The 19,784-nt window shown below is 44.2% G+C and overlaps 1 protein-coding gene across 27 annotated transcripts in view; it reads left to right on the top strand.

The window, feature by feature from the left end:
• LOC136828590 (zinc finger FYVE domain-containing protein 1-like) overlaps positions 1–19,784 on the top strand; it is a 126,672-nt gene that overhangs the window by 20,237 nt on the left and 86,651 nt on the right. For all 27 annotated transcript variants that reach the window (XM_067086609.1, XM_067086619.1, XM_067086626.1 and 24 more), the window contains one exon: positions 19,463–19,590. In XM_067086609.1, coding sequence (XP_066942710.1) covers positions 19,500–19,590 — 91 coding nt within the window. In that variant the 5' untranslated portion in view covers positions 19,463–19,499. The remainder of the gene's footprint in view (positions 1–19,462; positions 19,591–19,784) is intronic.

Here is a 19,784-nt window from a genome sequence, read left to right on the forward strand (position 1 = left end):
CAAGTGACATTTTCACCCGTAATATAACACACAGCGTTACCCTCAATATCACGAACAACAATCTCTCCCGAGACTGCCGACTCACTATTTCTCCCTGAAGTATGCACTGTAGAAATGCGTTTGTCCTCTACATGCGATATCTCAGAACTACTAGTATCAGAGACATTAGACACCAAATGTTTACTCGTCTCCCCACACAGGATTCGAATGCACTCCCTCATCCTCGACTGGAAAATATCTGCTCAATGCATCTGCAACCACATTATGCTTACCTTCAATGTATTTGAGGTTTGCATCAAAATCTCTCAATGTCAAAAACCAACCCATTTGGGCGACAAATTTGGCTTATTAAAAAGCTCTAACAACGGTTGATGATCTGTAAAAATCTCAACTTTATTTCCCAACAACAACATCTTAAAATGAACAAGGCTAGAGACGACTGCGAAAGCCTCCTTGTCCACAACTGACATCAGCCTTTCGTTACTACCACGCGTTTTGAACTTTCTGCTATAAAAAGCAATTGGGTGTAATTTTCCCTCAAATTTCTGCATCAAACACGCACCTATACCTTCCTGACTCGCGTCAGTCACTAAGGTGAACGGTTGACTAAAATCTGGAAACTTCAAAACAGGTGGGTTCACCAAAGCGTTCTTAAGCTTCTCAAAAGCTAATTGCTGACTATCACCCCAAACAAACTTAACGTCGTCTTGTAACAAATCTGTCAATGGAGACGCTATTGTAGAAAAATTCCGCACAAAACGGCGAAAGAAACCCGACATACCTAGGAACGAACGAATCCGTTTCCTGGTTTTGGGAACTGGAAAACTCACAATGGCTTTAACTTTCTCATCATTCACTCTGACTCCCTCTTTAGAGATAACATGACCTAAATAGACAATTTTTCTCTTCAGAAACTCACACTTGGCCAATTTGACCTTTAATCCAGCGAACCGTAATCGCTTGAGGACTTCTTTTAACACCTTTAGATGTTCTTCAATTGTATCTGTGCATATGAGAATGTCATCCATGTACACAAACACCGACTTTCCTAACAAACCATGAAGTACTGTGTTAACCAGTCTAGTAAATGTTATTGGGGACCCTTGTAATCCAAAAGGTATCCTATTAAACTCGTAATGTCCCTTTGGTACCGAAAATGCTGTATATTTATGGCTACTCTCGCAAAGCGGAACCTGTAGAAACCCTTGCATAAGATCTATAGATGAATAAATATTCTTGCCACCGATCTCAACAAACAAATCAGGCAAACAAGCTACAGGATATCTATCTGGGCATGTCTTTTCGTTCAATTTACGAAAATATACACAAACTCTGATACTACCGTCTTTCTTCGGAACCGCTAATAAAGGAAAGTTATAAGGCGAAGAGCTTTGCCTAATAATTCCCTCCGACTCCCATCTCTGAACTTCCTTTTCTACTTCTTCTCTGATCTTAAAGGGAATTCGATATGCTGGAATATATATGGGATTTGTACCTTTCTCTAGGCGAATTGAATGTTCTAAAACATCTGTAACTCCTAATTTATCTCCCTTCAAAGCAATGATATCTAAATATTCTTTCAACACTTTCTCTACTTTATCTGAATACTCGGGATAATCAGCTTTAGCCAAATGTTCGTGAAGAACTTGACTTCTGAATTGCAGCTCCTCCCTGGGAAACGTGTTACTGTCTCCACAAAAACTCACTATCTTATGTTCTTCCTTAAACTCTTCAAAATCAATTACATAAGTACCCTTGTGATATTTTTTTACTGAGTCTTGATAGCTAACTAATTCTACTGTAGTTGCGCCTGCGACTGAAACTTCATTTACTGACACCGTACTCACAACGTCTTTGAATTTCTCGGTTCCCTCAACAACGCACACTTGAGAAGGAAACTTTTTCTCTTTCATCGACGCTTTAACCAATGTAGGAACTTGCGGTTGCAATTCAATATCTTCCAACAAAAATCCTTTGAAAGACTTTCGCGGAATATCTTCACTCTCTAATGACTGTGTTACACATGTCTCCGACTGCGTCTTAGGTTTCTCACAAGTTTTTTTCCTGTGTATATATGGAACAAAACAACCTGGCTCACCTATTGTAATCCCCTGAATTCCCGTAAGAATGTTGATGTTATGTCGCATGCAAGAAGGGTGTCCTAGCAAAACCATTTCACCGAAGGCTAATCCTTCTATGACCAAAAATGATTCTACTATTGTCTTTCCGCCGATACAAAGCGTAAGAAATGACGAACCTAAAATATTCAGTTTCCTCTCGCATGCGTCACACACTGTCTCATTAGTAGGGACTAATTTACACTCTGGAAACTTCGAGTGAAAAAGGTCAGCATTTACTAGGTTAACTGAGCTACCAGAATCAATGAAAATAGAAATTTCAATGCCATTAGAAAATCCACGTACAATCGGCCTAGGTTCTGGTGATTCTAAGACCTGATTGCTCATTATCTTGTGTCCGTCTTCGAACTTATCTTGTGAAAATTCTGATGTTCGTTTGTGTACCTAGAACTTGCATCATGTGGAATTCTCCTGTCATATCTATTAAAACTACCCCGTGTTTTCCTTGAATATTCTCTATTCTTTGTGGCTGTGCAAAATCTCCATCCATGGTCTGAAGATTTGCAAGCTGAACAGTATCTCACTCTGCAATTTGATTTACCATGTCCTATTTTATCACAAGTAAAACAACGAATTGTTGTTACTGATCTCTCTGAGGTTTTCCTCAATTCCACCCGTGCACATGATTTCGCTCCTGCATCATTTCCTAGATTTGCGGAGTTCGCATTATTCTGTGGTTTTGACACTGTAGCTGAAATCTTAGCACCTCCCTTCACAAAACTACTGTCTAGTGTCGGGCATTTTGATAGATTTTTGTTAACCTGTGCAAACAAAAAGGATTCATCTGTGTCCTGATCAATTCTTTTATCAAAACTATCTGTAATTATATCTGGGACTGACGTTAAAAGGCAAGCAAATTGTAGCAGTTTTTCAAAATTATCTAAAGATATATTATTTCCATTTACCCATGTAGAGTTTATCATAGATTTCTTTATCTCACCTACTGCATCAAATAAGCGAGCACTGTACGCTATTAATGAATCATTACCCTTCCTAGTTCTGATAAGGGCACGTAAGTTCCGAACAGTGCACTCGCGGTCAACTCCGCCATACGACCTGCGTAAGAATTCCTGAAGTTCTTTCCAAGTTTTACACTTTCTGAACCCAAAACCTCGTGCTCGTTCTCCAATGTCTCCTTTGTCTAGATCCAAAAAAGCCTTTGCTTCTCTCAAAGCATCAGCGCCACCCGTAATCTTCCTAGAATTCAGATAATTATCAACTGATTCAATAAATGTTTCTACATTCTGTGTTAATTTCCCATCAACTAGTCCCTTAAAATTTGTAATGCCTGCATTAAAATTTGTTAACTTATGGGTCACGACCGACTGGGACGGCCCTGCGTCTGAGTCTTCCATTTTGCGCAAAATTTGGCGACCCGAACGTAACAACATAAGATGAAACAAAAAAAAAAAGAAAGAAAGAAAACGGGAGAACAACAAAAAGTTAAGCTTCTCCTAAAAAGAAAAACTGAAAATGGGGTTACTCAGCACTCGGTCTGCCAACAGAAAACAGAGCTCTGTGCAACCTGTGACGTCACCATCTCGAAGACGAAGCAGAAAAAAAAATAGAAGTGATTTTTGTTGAATCACCATCCCTTTAATTAACTCACAATCACCACTAATCACACTTATTTGGGTATTTCCTTAACCCCAGAATTGCTCTAGAGATCACCCAGATCTATTTCACAATTCCCCACTCCCAATACTCGAATAGAAACAGAAAAAAAAAGATTCCCCGTATTAAACACGTAATCACGACCCACTTATGACACTCACTCTTTCAAAACTGGTGATCATTCATCACGCTCAGTCCGAGTCAGTCGCCCCAGGCTGTCCCGTGTCTTGGGCATCAACGTTACCAATTAGTCTATTTTTTAAAAAAATCGCGTAAAACTCTCACGTTCCTATTATTTTCACTTACACACTGACAGTATTTCTACTTATACGCTGCCACCAATTCTATCTGTTACAACTGTTTGGAAATGGATAAGAATATTCCGGGTAGGAATACTACGTAACGTACCGATTGGTCTATCTTCAGGAGGCGATGGAGAAGTTCGGTTTTTTTTTCCTCTCTCTCTCTCTCAACAGCAAGTCTTTCTCAGCGGGTATCTCTCTCTCTCTCTCTCTCTCTCTCTCTCTCTCTCTCTCTCTCTCTCTCTCTCTCTCTCTCTCTCTCTCTCTCCCGAACGTCACAAAAATCTCTTTCGTTCTCGCATGGATTTCTCTCTCTCATTCCATATTAAAGAAATGAAATGGGTCGTATAAGGAAAACTCAATCTTTCCTACCAAAAATAGATTTATTATTTAAAGCAACCCAACAAGTAATGAACAAACAAAGCAAAGATTAAAATGCATCATAAATGAAATTGTCAATTAAGAAAACATCTAACTCAACATTTAGTCTCAGTCCAACTGAAAATCTGATTATGGCTAATAGCCTGCAAATTCAAAAATTCACATATTCCATTATAGACTTTGTAAAGTCTAGTCTCAAGTCTCCCACATAAAATACTAGACATTGCAAAGGTTTGCGTCTGTCTTTCTCTATGATCACACCAACATGATAACCTCATGTTATTGCCCACAAAGTCATCACCACAACCATGACATATGTCGAAAAAATTAAGCACAAAATAATACTCCCAAAAATATACAAGTGCAAAAACATAATATGTAATGAAAAGTCTAAAATGCATGAGTAAATAGCATACTGGTAAAATATAGAACACAATAAAATAGAATATTGAAATGGTAAAATGCTACATCCACTTCCCACGCAAGTTCAAAAATGGCTTGAAATATGTTAAAAAAAAAAACATAAATTCAAAAATGTCTTGAAATATGGTAAAAGACCATAAATCCACAATTCACATAGAAAAACGAAGAGTCTGGACTGTACCTTATTCTGCCAATTCTAAGAGCTCGCCACACTCAAAGATAATGTCTTCACGATCTCGCTCTAGGTCTGCTAATGAACGACCAAACTAATTTTTGGGCAGAATTAGACACAAAATCGAGATTCTGTAACACACGAACTCTTGTACGCGCATAGCTACTTGGTCATATGATTCGGCCAATATTGCGTGTTCATCACATTAACTGCTGAGATGATCAACTATTTGCTGAATACGACGATTCTGCAACTGACGGCTTCAACAGTACCATCTCACAACCAAAAATTCTTCCATCACACTCTGTACCTTTCAATGTTAAGGCGGCCATATTTTCTGAAATATATATCTTCCTTTGTCTCAAAATTAAGTATTATAGATTCTGCTTTATTCTTTACTTTTTTGAATGTTTGTCCAAATTTTGGTCACTGCTTATTTTGGCAAAACTTTCCCCAAGTATGTTACTAATTTCGAAGGGATATAAAATTTTTGCCATTATCTAATATAGTATAGCTTGTCTGGGTGGTCTAATGTTTGTTCCATTTATTTTTCAGAATTTTTCCTATACTTTTTGAATGGATGTTTCGCTTGATAATATTTGCTTTGAAATGATTTGCCACCTAGCACCTTTGGCAAAATCGTACTTATTAAAACTTTACAATTATTTATGGCTCAGAAACTTGTTTCCAGATGAATGGGGAAATGCCATAATAATTCCTATACCGAAACCTCAAAGAGATCCTAGTAATGTGAACAATTATAGACCAATCTCTTTAACAAGTGTACATGGCACATACGTGAAAATAAAATTTCAACTCCTTCCCAGTTTGGCTCGCAACGTAATCGATCTACATTAGATTTTCTATTTAATTAGGAAGACCACATACGTAGAGGATTTGAAAGAAAGCAAATTACAGTAGCTGTCGTTTTTGACATCGAAAAGGCTTACAACACTACATCGAGGTATGCAATATTAAAATCATATGGTACATAATAACAACATATGCGACCTCTTCCTAAGCTTATTAAAAACTTTGACTGATCACACTTTCCAGGTGAGAATAGATAATGTTTATTCCAAGACATTTCCACATGAAAATGGAGTTCCACAAGGGAGTGTTCTTAGTGGTACTCTGTTTACATTAGCAATTAAAGATATCAGTAACATTCTACCAGTCGGAATTAAAAGTAACCTGTACATGGATGATTTTGAAATCTATTATACAGCATCACACATAAAGCATGCAGAATGAATGATTAATATAACTATAATAAAAATAGATGAATGGACCACATCTGTAGGCTTTAGATTTTCCATAGAGAAAACTCAGGCTCTCATGTTTTATAAAAATAAAAATTGGAAAAAAGGTGAAGAAATAGAATTAGAAGTCAGAAACCATAATATACCAATTAGCCAAACTGCAAAATTTTTAGGATTAATATTTGATGCACATCTGAATTGGAAAGCCCATATAACTTACATAAAATCAAAATGCAAAAGGGTGCTAAGTCTAATTAAAAAACTATCACACGCAAATTGGGGAGCTGATAGACATACTTTTACTATACTATATAAAGCAACAGTGTCATCAATCATTGACTACGGAAGTGAAATATATGGTTCAGCATCAGAAACAGCACTGAAAATATTAGATCGACTTCACAATGAAGGACTAGAATATGCACAGGAACATTTAGATCCTCACCAGTCTCCTTAGTACAAGTCAAATTTAGCATATAAGACAAAAACATTCACATTATGCAATTTATACAGATGGGTCTAATTCACAACATGAAGTAGAATATGCAGCTGTATCCCAGAACAAGTCTAATAATGCCTCAGTTTCACAGCAGAGTTGTGTGCAATTGCAGTAGCCATCAAAATTATAAAGCAAATATCATTCAGTAATTTTGAGAAATTTAGCGATCCAAAAAGCGCTACAGAAGCCATTCAAGGTTACTACTCAAAAAATAGTACTGTACAGGAAATCAAATATGAACTCCACAAATTGTATAATAATGGAAAAAATATTGAAATATGTTAGATCCCTGCCCATGTAGGGATTAAAGGAAATGAAGAAGCTGATAAAGCAGCTAAAGAAGCAGTCCACATGACAAGAGCAAATGTAAAAATCCCTATTAGTGATTACATAAGATATAACAACAATCATTGTAAATAGATGGCAAAATATATGGAACAAGGAACCTGTAAATAATAAATTGAAACAGATAAAATCCAGTGTTGGAAATGGAGTTCATCATGCCAGAGAGAGAGAGAGATGCACACAAGTAATTCTGACGCGTCTGCGAATGAGCCATACTTGTTTGACACATGGACACTTGATGAAGAGGCCACATGGCCCTCCTCCCGAATGCCCAGAATGCAAAGTGTTGATAACAGTCAAACGTGTTGTGTGACTGTCCAAAATATAATTAACAGCGAGTACCAACCTTTGGAAATAAATCGATGAGGGAAATTTTGTCAGTGTCTTATATATTTTCAGTCATCCCCATTTTAACATGCATGAAGGAGTGTAACTTGATCGCCAAAATATAAAACCAAGTAAATAATGAAAATACAGTAGCCCGTAGGCCATTTAATGAATATAAAAAAAAACTATGTAATTTATTCTGAATTTTAATTTGTAATTTTTTTGAAATTTTATTTTATTCATTTTAATCTTTAATTTTTTTGTGTGTATGGAAACGAGCAAATGTGTTTATCGTAAGTGTGTTTCAGTGTAAAAGCATGTTCATTATACAGTACAGTTTTTTCTTTTAAACTTCATTTTCATTCATTCATCATCACGCGAATGACCTAGTTGGTCCCAGTTCTAGGCCTATGGCCTATACCTGATATTTCATTGTAATCCTTCGGGCCAGCCTTATGAGGGCTGAGTGATCTGGTTAAACTATCTTAATAATAATAATAATAATAAAGTTCAAGAGACTCACTCAGATTCCTCCCTCCAACCAGTGAGTCTTCCTAATGGAAAGGACCGATGGTTTTTATATCCCATCGGAATAAATCACAGTTTTTAAAAGTAAATTGTATTTTTCCTGACTATACAAACCTGAGGTCCTTTCCATTACATTTTTATGCTGACCTCATGCCACCCCTTAATCTGAACCTGGGCCAAATGGCAAACTGGAATGTTAACATCTGGGCAGGCTGGTATTCCCGCCTGCCTGACAGTAGTTACTGCCTAACCACCTTGTTCAAGAGTTCAACAGCCTTATCCAGCTTCACCATAAGTAATTCCTAATGTAAAGGACCTCAGGTTTGTGTAGTTAGGAAAAATACAATTTATTTTTAAAAATTGTGATTTTCGGTTTAGCTGCCGTGGTCCATGCTTGCCGAAGGAGTTCTTGATCAAGTGAATAATCTTGTTTGTGAGCAAGATAATTCACTTCATTTGAACCATTCGGATAAGCTGCTTCCTCCTCCTCCTCCTCCTCTGCCTCAACAGAAGCAGGTTGACCCGGACCTGGTGCGTCTAGGCCCAGGTCTCTCACTGCAACAGCTTACTGCGGAAGGAATCTCCCTCTCGCAGCAAGAAGCAGCGACCCTGAAACCCACTGCTATGTCTGCTCTCCAGGCAGTCTCTTGGCTAGATCTGTGGTCATTCACAGTATCCAAAGTGGCTGCCTCCTCGGATGCTAATTGTGCCTGGGGAGGACTCTGCTTTCGGGAGGCTGTGCCAGACTGGTGGTAGAGCCATTTCTTACCTTGCCCACCAGATGGCAAACCTGTGGACGATCCTGGTGTAGAGAGAAGAGACGCTGTCCCTTCTTGTTCTGCCAGGTCTGTTTGTCCCAAGTCGGCAATGACCCTTCGGAATGGACCGTTGCTGGATTCTGCCTCTCTCTCCTCTAGAGAGCTGGTAGATCCTGCGGTGGACAAGCGTCGGGCCGAAGACAGCAACCACCTTGTCCACCAGGTAGTGGCCAAGATCTGTGGGTCTTCGCGCTTCACTGTGGCTCGGCCTTTAGGCCAGGCTAGCGCTTCCTTGGCTCCCAGGAAGTTCCAGACTTCGGAGGGTTCCTGCGGGAACACCCAACCTTCTTCTTCCACCGGGAAGGGCAGGCAGTCGTGCCTCTTTCAGCCCTCTTTCCAGTCCGGTAAAGGGGGCAAGGGGAAGAAGAAGAAAGGGAAACGATAGGGGCGGCATTCCCCTCCAGCTGCTGCCAGTGGTGTGAGGCTGCTTATGAAGCCATTGGGCAACATTGCAGCGATATGGAGCTGAGGCCTGGATAGTGGATGTCCTTCGATAGGGATATCTACTCCCTTTTGAGTCTCAGCCACCCTTCACCAACTCTCTGGTCTGTCTCCGTACTTACGTTCCTGGTTCAACAAGGGATATCTCACCCATGCAAGGAGTGCAAGCCTTGCTGAGCAAGGGTGCTGTGGAAGTCGTGTTGGATCGGTCCCCAGGCTTCTACAGTTGTTTCTTTCTCATGGAGAAAGCTTCGGGGGCCTGGAGACCGGTCATAGATCTCTCTCCCCTGAACCGATTTGTTCGCCAGACCCGGTTCTTGATGATAGACGGCTCGTACCGTGTTCACCTCCATCAGGGAGAACGACTTCATGCTTACGGTGGATCTGAAGGATGCATATTTTCAAATACCCATCCATCCATCCTCCCACAAGTACCTTCGCTTTTTCCTCGGGAAGATGGTATTTCAATTCAGGGCACTCTGTTTTAGGCTCTTGACTGCTCCCCAGATGTTCACAAAAGTGTTCACCTTTGTGTCAGCTGGGCCCCATTCTCACAGGATACATCTATTGAGGTATCTTGACTATTGGCTGGTCCTGGCGAGCTCCTGCTTGTGGTTGCTTCAGGACAGGGATTGACTCCTCGAGTTTTGCCGCGATCTAGGGATCGTGGTAAATCTCAAGGAGTCAGATCTCACCCCCCAGTAGAGGATAAAGTACCGGGGCATGCTGATAGATATGGTAGCAAAACTCTTCCCCCCGGACTGTTGTATCAGCAGGTTCAGGAAGGCAGCACAGCTGTTCCTGTCTCGACAGGAGCAGTCAGCTCAGCAATGGCAAGTCATCATTGGTCACCTGTCATCATTTGAGAAGCTGGTCCCTCATGGGCATCTACACCTCCGCTCCCTGCAGTGGAGACTGAAGGAGTTCTGGCCCCAGTCACGAAACCTCAGTCTTTTCTCATTCCTCTTTCAAAGGAGGTGAAAGAAGACCTAGACTGGTGGGTGGGCAACAGGAATCTCTTAATAGGAGTATGCCTACATACTCTCCCTCCGGACATGCCCCTGTTCTTGAATGCATCGACCGAGGGATGGGGCACACACCTGGAGGAGTTGCTGACTTCGGGAGTGTGCCACTGAGACGACAAGCACTTTCACATCAACATCCTGGAACTCAATGCAGCCTTCCTGGCACTCCAAGAGTTTCAGAATTGAGTGATGGGACACTCTGCAGTGTTAATGAGCGACAACACCACGGTAGTGGCATACGTCAACAAGCAAGGGGGCCTGGTGTCCCTTCTGCTTCATCAGTTGACAGTGCAGGTGCACAAGTGGGCTGTGGCCCACTTGGTAGAGCTGTCAGCCAGGTACATTCCAGGCAAGAGGAATGTAGTGGCACTCAAGCTCAGCCGCCAGAATCAGGTGATCAGAACGGAGTACTGTAGTCCCGTCACCCAGACATCGTGGAGAGATTGTTCGATCTCTGGGGGCATCCAGTCATAGAACTGTTTGCCACTCAGCGCAACAGGGAACTTCAGGTCTTCTGTTCAATTGTGCGGAGGACACGTTCCAACACCTGTAGGACAACCTCAACATCTACGTCTTTCCTCTGTTTTGTCTGATTCTCAGGGTGATCGACCAAGTGATGATCACACCAAATCTCAGGATGATTCTGGTGGCTCCCAAATGGCCCCAGGCTGTTTGGTATCCCGACCTGATAACTCTTCTTTCTGAGGCACCGAGAGAGATTCCTCCCTGGCCCAACCTGCTGTGTCAACCCCATGTAGAGCGGTACCACCAGGCAGTGCAGTCCGTGTCTTCATGGCTGGCGGTTATCCAGCATGTCCTGCGAACGAGGGGCTTTTCGCGTCTTGCAGCAATGGAGATGGCTGGACACCAGGCATTCCTCTGCAGCGGTATCCCAGGGAAAGTGGGCTGTCTTCTGTGGTTGGTGTTGTAGACGGGGTCTCTCTCTGGTCAGAGCTACTGTTCAGCAGATCGCGGACTTCGTCTTTCTTCAGCAAGAGAGGCTTCTCTCCATTTCAGCCGTAAAAGGCTACAGGGCCGCACTCGGCCTAGTCTTGTGGCTGAAGGGGATTGACATATCCTCTTTTGAGATTTCTCTACTGATGAGAAGGTCCGAGAGGTCTTGCCCACCTAGGGACCTTAGTCTCCCTGCTTGGGATGTGACTCTCGTTCTAAGGGACCTGACTTGTGCACCGTATGAGCCTTTACGAGAGTCGTCAGACAGGGATATGACCCTCAAAATTATCTTCCTGCTTGCCCTGGCATCGGCGAAGAAAATAGGAGAACTTCACGGACTTTTCTTCAATGTTAAACACACGAGGGGATGGGGATCTGTTACGCTCGATTTCGTCCTGGACTTCATAGCGAAGACTCATTTCTTGACGCTAGGTTCGAGTTCCTCACGATCCCCTCCCTAGAGGACTTTGTTTGTAATGACCCAGACAGTATGCTACTGTGTCCTGTTAGACTGCTGCCGCGACATCTGAAGAGAACTCGCCATGTCCGGCCTGAGTGTTAATGCCTCTTTGTTAGCGCTGGCTCGACCAAGAAAGAGGTTTCTAAGAACACAATTTCTTTCTGGCTACAAGACGATAAGGAGAGCATACTCTGCTGCTGGAGAAGACGACACGGTACCCTCCGCCTGAGGGCTCACGAAGTCCGGATCATTGGTCCGACCCTCACATTCTGGAAGAACCTGTCGGTTCCTCAGGTATTGAAAGCAGGGGTGTGGTCTCAACAGACCACTTTCACTTCTTTCTACCTTTGGGATATTGCCACAAGTCCTTGGGACCTGTGGTGGCTGCTTAACAAGTTTTGTAGCTTTCCTGGCTCCTCTAACAGGACAGGGTTGCATCTCGCCTAAGATGTGCGGTTGTGGATGTGAGAATGAGTGTGGGAGTGCTGGCCTCTCCTTCTTCTCTTCCTTTGGCTCTCTTTCTGTGGGCAGAGAGCGGACGTGCCGTTACATACTGGATCTGGCAGTCAGTGCAGGAATGCATACACTTCGAGCTTCTGTTCTATTACGTTTCAGGATCACAGAAGCAAACCCACTCCTTCCTCTAGCAAACAGAGGAAGGAGACCATGACACTATAAGACAAACCCGATACTGTACTTGTATTTGCCTTACTGTCTCCGACTTTTTAAGGTTCATCCTAGCCAATTTTTTATGAAATGACATCTTCCTCATTTATACAAAAAAGCCCAGAAGTCTGACAGTTGATCTTGTGTTTCCTACAACCTGATCACTTTGTCAGAGGCAGGTTTTCCCTTCCTCACTCTATCAACCAGGAAGGGAACCCAAGGTGTAGCGATCTCCAGTCAGTTCATAGAGACTCACTCAGATTCCTCCCTCCAACCAATAAATCTTCTGTAGCGAACTCCAGTCAGTTCATAGAGACTCACTCAGATTCCTCCCTCTAACCGATAAATCTTTTAATTTAGAGGGCTGATGATTTGTACATCATATCAGAACAAATCACATTTTTTTAAAATACAGGCAGCCCCCGGTTATGGGTGATCTGGTTTTACAGTGCTTGTCCAACGACAAAAATCGGCAGTTTTTGGCGCCGAAAATTGCCGATTTCCGCTTATCAGTGCCGATAACTGGCTATTGGCGCCGATACATACCTAATAGAGGCGCCGGTAACCGAAAACTGGTGATTTTCAGCACCGATAAGCCCCGAAAATGGCCGATTTTTGGTTATCATCACACCCTCAGAACAGAACCCCCGCCGATAACCGGGGACTGCCTTTAAATTGTATTTTTCCTAACTATTCAAACCTGAGGTCCTTTAAATTACATTTTCATGCCCACCTCATGCCACCCTTCAATCTGACACTTGTGCTGAAAGGCAAATTGGAATGTTTACTCTCGCGTACCAGACTGTAGTTAACTGCCTAACCACCTTCTTCGAAAGTTCAATGGCCGTTTCCAGCTTCGCTGAAAGTAATTTATAATGTAAAGGACCTCAGGTTTGTATAGTTAGGGAAAATACAATTTACTTTAAAAAACTGTGATATTTGGTTCCTTATTAGACCATTTATAGATCCATACTTTTATAAAGGTAATGCTTTGCTATGCATGGTCTTCTGTCAGTTTCACATTAGTATGGTCTATTCTGTCTCGGTATTTAAATCTTGTCCCCACCATTGTAAGATCCATGGACTTTATTTTAAAGCACTGCATGCATGTGTATCATACAGCTCCTTGCCATTGATATTTCATATCCTTGGTTAGGTTCTTGTTGATGCAGGTAGTCCCCAGGTTATGGCTGTCTCAACCTACAGTGTTTCGAACTTACAGTGCTTTATCAAATATATTTTTTAAAAAATCGGTTGCCATAACTAGGATAACAGCACCGTAAGCCTTGATAACTGCGCTTTAATGAAGTGAGAAAACTGGTTTAGGGAGCTGTAGCCACCTGGAGGGTTCACTATAAGGCCTTCCTATGGGAGGGTTCACTCATAAGGAGGTCCCTCCTATAAGAGGGGAGAAAACTGGTTTATTACTAGGGCAAAGCTTATAAAACTGTTTCTTTCCCCAGGCTTACATAAGAGTCTCTCTCTCTCTCTCTCTCTCTCTCTCTCTCTCTCTCTCTCTCTCTCTCTCTCTCTCTCTCTCTCTCTCTCTCTCTCTCATTTTTATACATTTTTCTTATGAAGTTCCAGGAGTATGGCAATTTCCGACCTATGGCAGTAGGCTGCTGGAATGGAACCCCACTTTAACACAGGGACTGCCTGTGCTTTGAATATAATGACTTTGAACTTATATCTGATTATATGTTTCTAAGGTTCCTTTGGTGTTAGAGTTTGTGTATTGTATTGCGAGGGAATACATTCTATTCAAGATACCTCTGAATGAGGTTTTTTCTTTCATTCTTTGCTGTAGTTCTTGAAAATACGGTATATTTTATTTTCTTGCAAAGCATTTTTATAATTGTTTGCATTTCCCAGTTGCATAATACATTTTTGTTCCTACACTATACACAAACCATTGATCCTTTACATTAGGAATTACTCACAGTGAAGCTGGAAATGGCCGTTGAACTTTCAAACAAGGTGGTTAGACAGGTAGCTACCGTCTGGTAGGTGGGAGTCCTGCCTGCCTGGATGTAAACATTCCAACTTCCTTTCGGCCGTTGTGTGGTGCAGACTTGTTTCATCCCTCTCTGCCCTGATTTTCGTTGAGCTGTTTTTTTCCGGTGGGATCATTCTTGTTTGCTGAATATATATGTTTGTGATTTGTAAGATGCAAACCCACGAATCAGACAAGCCTGTTCGCAAGGCTGCCTTCCCTCAGCGTGTGTGTGTCCTGGGGTTGGCGACAAGAAATGTGGGAGCTTTTGCTCATATGTTTATGTTGAGCCTCATGCCCTCTGTTCCACCTGCAAGGGGCATGTGTGCTCTTGTGACTACTTGTGCCGAGTGTTGTTCATAGTCAGCTGAGCAGTGGCTGAAGTTGGAGGGGAGGAAACAGTGTCATAGGAAGGCCGCCAAGGCATCGTCTGAGGGTTATACACCTGACTACGCCCTTGGTGGCTAACCCTTCTCGTTTCTCCCGGCAAGCTTCCCCTTCTGGCTGTCTCTCCGGGAGAGAACTCTCCGAGTGATTTGAAGCCAGCTGGATCTCCCTGGGTCTTACAGGCATTCCATCCCTGCAGGGCCTCTTGTCCAACCTGGCGAGCACCCTGGTGGTGCTACCACTATGACATCATGCTGACCATGACAGCGTTCACAAAGATGCCCGTTATCGTCTCATCTCACCTTAGCACTCAAGTGACTGCTGTCTTGGCATCCCAGCACATGGTGCCCCTGCCTCCAGGTTTTCCTGTGGCCCCACCATCCCAGGCTTTATCGTTGATGATGGTAACCTCCACGTGCCCCATATGATGGTTCCTGCTCCTGCTGGTCCTGCGGTCTCTGATGTTCGGGCTGCTGATGCTGGTGTCCCGGCCGCACCCGTCACTGCTCCTGTTTCTGATGTTCCTGTTGCCTGGGCCATTCCTGCCGCTCCTGTTGCCCTGGCTGCCCAAGCCTCTCCTGTGATGTCTGCTGCTCCCTCTTGGATGGGGGACTTGATCGCCATCCTGAAGAAGATGACGAAGGAGAAGTCGAGGGAGAGGTCCTGTAAAGTGTCGTCGTTGTTGCTTTCATTGTTTTCATCTTTGTTGTCTGGTGCCTCCTCCCCTTCCTCTTCTGAGGCTCATTGGCCGAAGAAGGAGAAGGCTGCCTCTCCCCTCCAAGAAGCCAGCTGTCCCCCATCCCCCAAGAAGCTGGCTGCCCCCCCCCCCCCCATGAAGCCCCACCCTAGGACTTCTAAGGGGCTGCCTTCCTCCACAGGGGAAGCAGTGGGATCTCTCATCAGCTCTTCCAGGCCTTTGGGTTTGGGAACCTGATCACATACCTCACCAGAGTCTAGCGTTTTGGGAGCTGTGGGCGCGCAGACCTTGGTTTGTGCTCCCTCACCAGTCCTAAGAAGTCCACTTCGAAGTCTGGTGCTGTGTCAGGTGCTCGTCACGAGTCACTCCGAGTACTCAAGTCTCTAAGGAGGCTTGAGTATTCCGAACCGGTGCTGGAGACACCTCTCACCATCCCGGTTCAGGCACAGGGCGAGAGAAAGGGTTGAAACATGCAGGTGTCTCGGCTCTTCCTTGCTAGCACTACTGCCAGTGCCCGGCCGGGTTCCCAGTCCAGTGCCTCAGTCCCTAGGGTCTAAACACCTGGAAAGACAGAGAGGAGGTCCCCTGTTCAGTCTTCATCTCGTGAGGTTTCGGCCTTGAAGAAGACTGGGACACGTCAAGAGGATATCACAAGTTCTCGCCAGCCAGCCATGTGTTCAACTCCGCCCAACCCCCAATCACTTTCGTGCGATCGGCCTGGCTTGGTTGAGTCGATCGCTCAGCTCTGCTAGCGCAAACCATTACGCTGTCCTTGGGACAGCGCTTCGTCAAGGCGTAAGCGCTCTCCTGGACCCGTATTGCTGTCACCACTGAGTATATGACCTCACACAGCCCACCCCTCCTGCTGGTTCTACTGGCAGAAGTACCTGATCTTTCTCATCTGTAGACTCAACCTCCTGGAGTTTTACTAGGAGGCACAAGACAGACAGGAGGAACTCTGGAGAGTCGTCTCCCCAGAGCTTAACTGCAAAAGGTTATGTTCCTAGCTCGGTCCTCGGATCGACTTGGTCGTACGCCCGAGTAGTGCAGGATGGATCAAAGGGGTCTGTTGAGGTTCTCCCCCCATGCGGGGAGAGTAGATCGGGAGGGCCACACCCTGGAAGGACTAGAGGATCCTCTTCCTCAGGACACAGACACTCCCAAGATACAGAGGACCTTTGCAGAGATCATTGCACTGATTCGTCAGCACAGTGATCTCGCGGAAGGGGCCATGGCCTCTAATGTGGATTGTCCTTCACGCCTCAAATCCTTTTGAAGCCCTAAGAAGGAACCAAAGGTTTTGGTAGGGCTGCCGTGGTCCTTGCTTGCCGAGGGGGTGCTTGACCAGGTGAATAATCTTGTTTCAGGGCAGGAGAATTCACTTTGGTCAAACTGCTTGGACAAGCTTCTTCCCCCTCCTTCTGCCAAGACAGAAGTGCTTTTACACGTCCTCGAAGGGGTCCTTGCCGACCAAGCAGGTTGACCCGGACATGGTTTGTCTAGGTCCGGGTCTCTTGCTGTAGCACCTTGTTTTGGAAGGGATCTCCCTTTTGCAGCAAGAAGCAGCAAGCCTGGAGGCTATCACCATGGCAGTCCTCCAGGCAGTCTCCTGGCTGGATCTGTGGTCATTCACAAAATCCAAGATGGCTGCCTCCTCAGGTGCAAGTGTTCCTGGGGAGGACTCCGCCTTCAGGATACTGTGCCAGTCTGGAGGTAGAGCCAACTCCTACCTTGCCCACCAGACAGCAAACTTGTGAGCAAACCTGGTGCTGAAGAGAAGGGATGCTGTCTTATCTTGGATCACCAGGTCTGTTGGTCCCGAGTCGGCAGCGACCCTAAGGAACGGACAGTTGCTGGGTTCTGCGTCTCTCTTCCCTAGGGATTTGGTAGATGCTGCAGTGGACAAGTGTCAGGCCAAAGACAGCGACCGTTGTTCATCAGGCAGTGGTCAAGACCTCCGGGGCTTCATGCGCCTCTGCAGCCCGACCTTCAGGTCAGGCTAAGAAGACCCAGGCTCAAAGCGCACCTGTGGGAATACCCAGCTTTCTTCTTCTGCCCGAAAGGGCTCGCAGTTGTGTCCCTTTCAGCCCGCTTTCCAGTCCGGAAAAGGGGGGCAAGGGGTAGAAGAAGACGGGGGAACTGCATGGACCATCCTTTTCGTCCTGGATTTCGTAGCGAAGGCTCACAACCCATCGGTCCCTGACACTAGGTTCAAGTCCTTCATGATCCCCTCCCTAGACAACTTTGTAGACAATGACCCAGTAGTGTAAACAACTCTTCGTTAGCACTAGCTCGTCCAAGAAAGAAGTGTCCAAGAATACAATTTCTTTCTGGCTTTGTTAGACGATCAGGAGAGCGTACTCTGTTGCTGGCGAAGACGACACCGGTACCTTCTGCCAGAGAGCTCATGAAGTCTGGGGCATTGGTCCAACCCTCGCTTTCCGGAAGAACCTGTCAGTTTCTCGGGTATGGAAAGCGGGGTGTGGTCTTGACATAGCACTTTCACCTCTTTCTACCTTCGGGACATTGCCCACAAGTCCTCGGACACTTTTTCCTTGGGACCTGTGGTGGCTGCTCAACAAGTTGTGTAGCTTACCTGGCTCCTCTTAACAGGACAGGGTTGCATCTCACCTAAGGTGTTCGGTTGCTGTTCCGGGAATGGATGCGAGAGTGATTGGCCTCTTCTTCTTCTCCTTCCCTTTCATCCTTCATCTCTTCCTTCGGGCAGAGAGTGGATGGGCTGTTACATGCTGGATCTGGTGGTTGATGTAGGTAAGACTATACTTTGAGCTTCCATTCTAGTTTTCCCCTCCAGGATTATAGAAGCAAGCCTGCTCCTTCCTCTAGCAAGGGGGGGAAGGAGATCCTGACAATAAGACAAACTCAATGCTTGTATTTGCCTTACTGTCTCCAACCTTTTAGGTTCATCCTAGCCTTTTTTTTGTACGAGGCTACGTTTACCTCCCTCATACAAAAAGGCCCAGAAGTCTGACAGTTGATCATGCGTTACCACGCCCTGATCAATTTGTCAGAGGCAGGTTTCTCTTCCCCGCGCTATCGACCAGGAAGAGAATCCCAGGTTTGGTGAACTCCAGTCAGTTCATAGAGACTCAGTTCATAGAGACTCACTCAGATTCCTCCCTCCAACCAGTGAGTCTTCCTGATGTAAAGAACCGATGGTTTGTATGTTGTATAGGAACAAATCACAATTTTTTAAAGTAAATGTATTTTTCCTAAGTATACACATCTGAGGTCCTTTACATTACATATTCATGCCCACCTCATACCACCCCTCAGTCTGACACCTGGACCAAAGGGTAAATTGGAATGTTTACATCCGGGCGGGCGGGACTCCCACCTAACGGACTGTAGTTAACTTACTAACCACATTGTTTGAAAGTTCAACAGCTGTTTCCAGCTTCACTGTAAGTAATTCCTAATGTAAAGGACCTCAGGCTTGTATAGTTCATCCTAGCCCCTTTTTTGTGTGAGGTTATGTTTACCCCCCTCATGCAAAAAGGCCCAGAAGTCTGACAATTGATCATGCTTTACCACACCCTGATCAGTTTGTCAGAGGCAGGTTTCCCTTCCTTGCTCCATCGACCAGGAAGAGAATCCCAGGTGTGGCGAATTCCAGTCAGTGCAAGAGACTCACTCAGATTCCTCTCTCCAACCAGTGAGTCTTCATAATGTAAAGGACCGATGGTTTTTGTATCGTGTAGGAACAAATCACAATTGTATTTTTCCTAACTATACAAATCTGGAGTCCTTTACATTTCAGTCTGACACCTGGGCCAAAAGGCAAATTGGAATGTTTACATCCGGGGAGGCGGTACTCCTGCCTACCAGGCATTAGTTAACTGCCTAACCACCTTTTATAGAAGTTCAACAGCCATTTCCAGCTTCGCTGTAATTCCTAATGTAAAGGACCTCAGGTTTGTATAGCTAGGAAAAATACAATTAACTTAAAAAAATTGTGATATTTATCAAATTGTTTGTGATACCCTAAAAATTTGTCTCTTTATTTCAGGTGAGGCAGCTAAAAGTATTGAATAATTCTGGTAAAGATGGACTCAAAGTCAAAAAGCAGCAGTGGTCCAGGGGTTGCACGGAACATTGGAATAGAAACATGCAGAGGTGTATCAAGAATTCCAGCAAGTAAGAAATATCTAATTTCATATAAGTAACTTATCAAGTAATTACATAGCTATAGTTTTAACCTTGCACGGCAGCCTTTTATTTAAAAATCGTGGTAGCACTTTGATAGCTAGTGTAGGTGACAGGCCCTGTCCACGTAATGGGTAGTGTTAGAATGACATAGCCAGTAGTGTCATTCTGTTTTTCTGCCGCAT

The sequence above is a fragment of the Macrobrachium rosenbergii genome, chromosome 43 (genome assembly GCF_040412425.1).
Source record: "Macrobrachium rosenbergii isolate ZJJX-2024 chromosome 43, ASM4041242v1, whole genome shotgun sequence".
NCBI lineage: Eukaryota > Metazoa > Arthropoda > Malacostraca > Decapoda > Palaemonidae > Macrobrachium > Macrobrachium rosenbergii.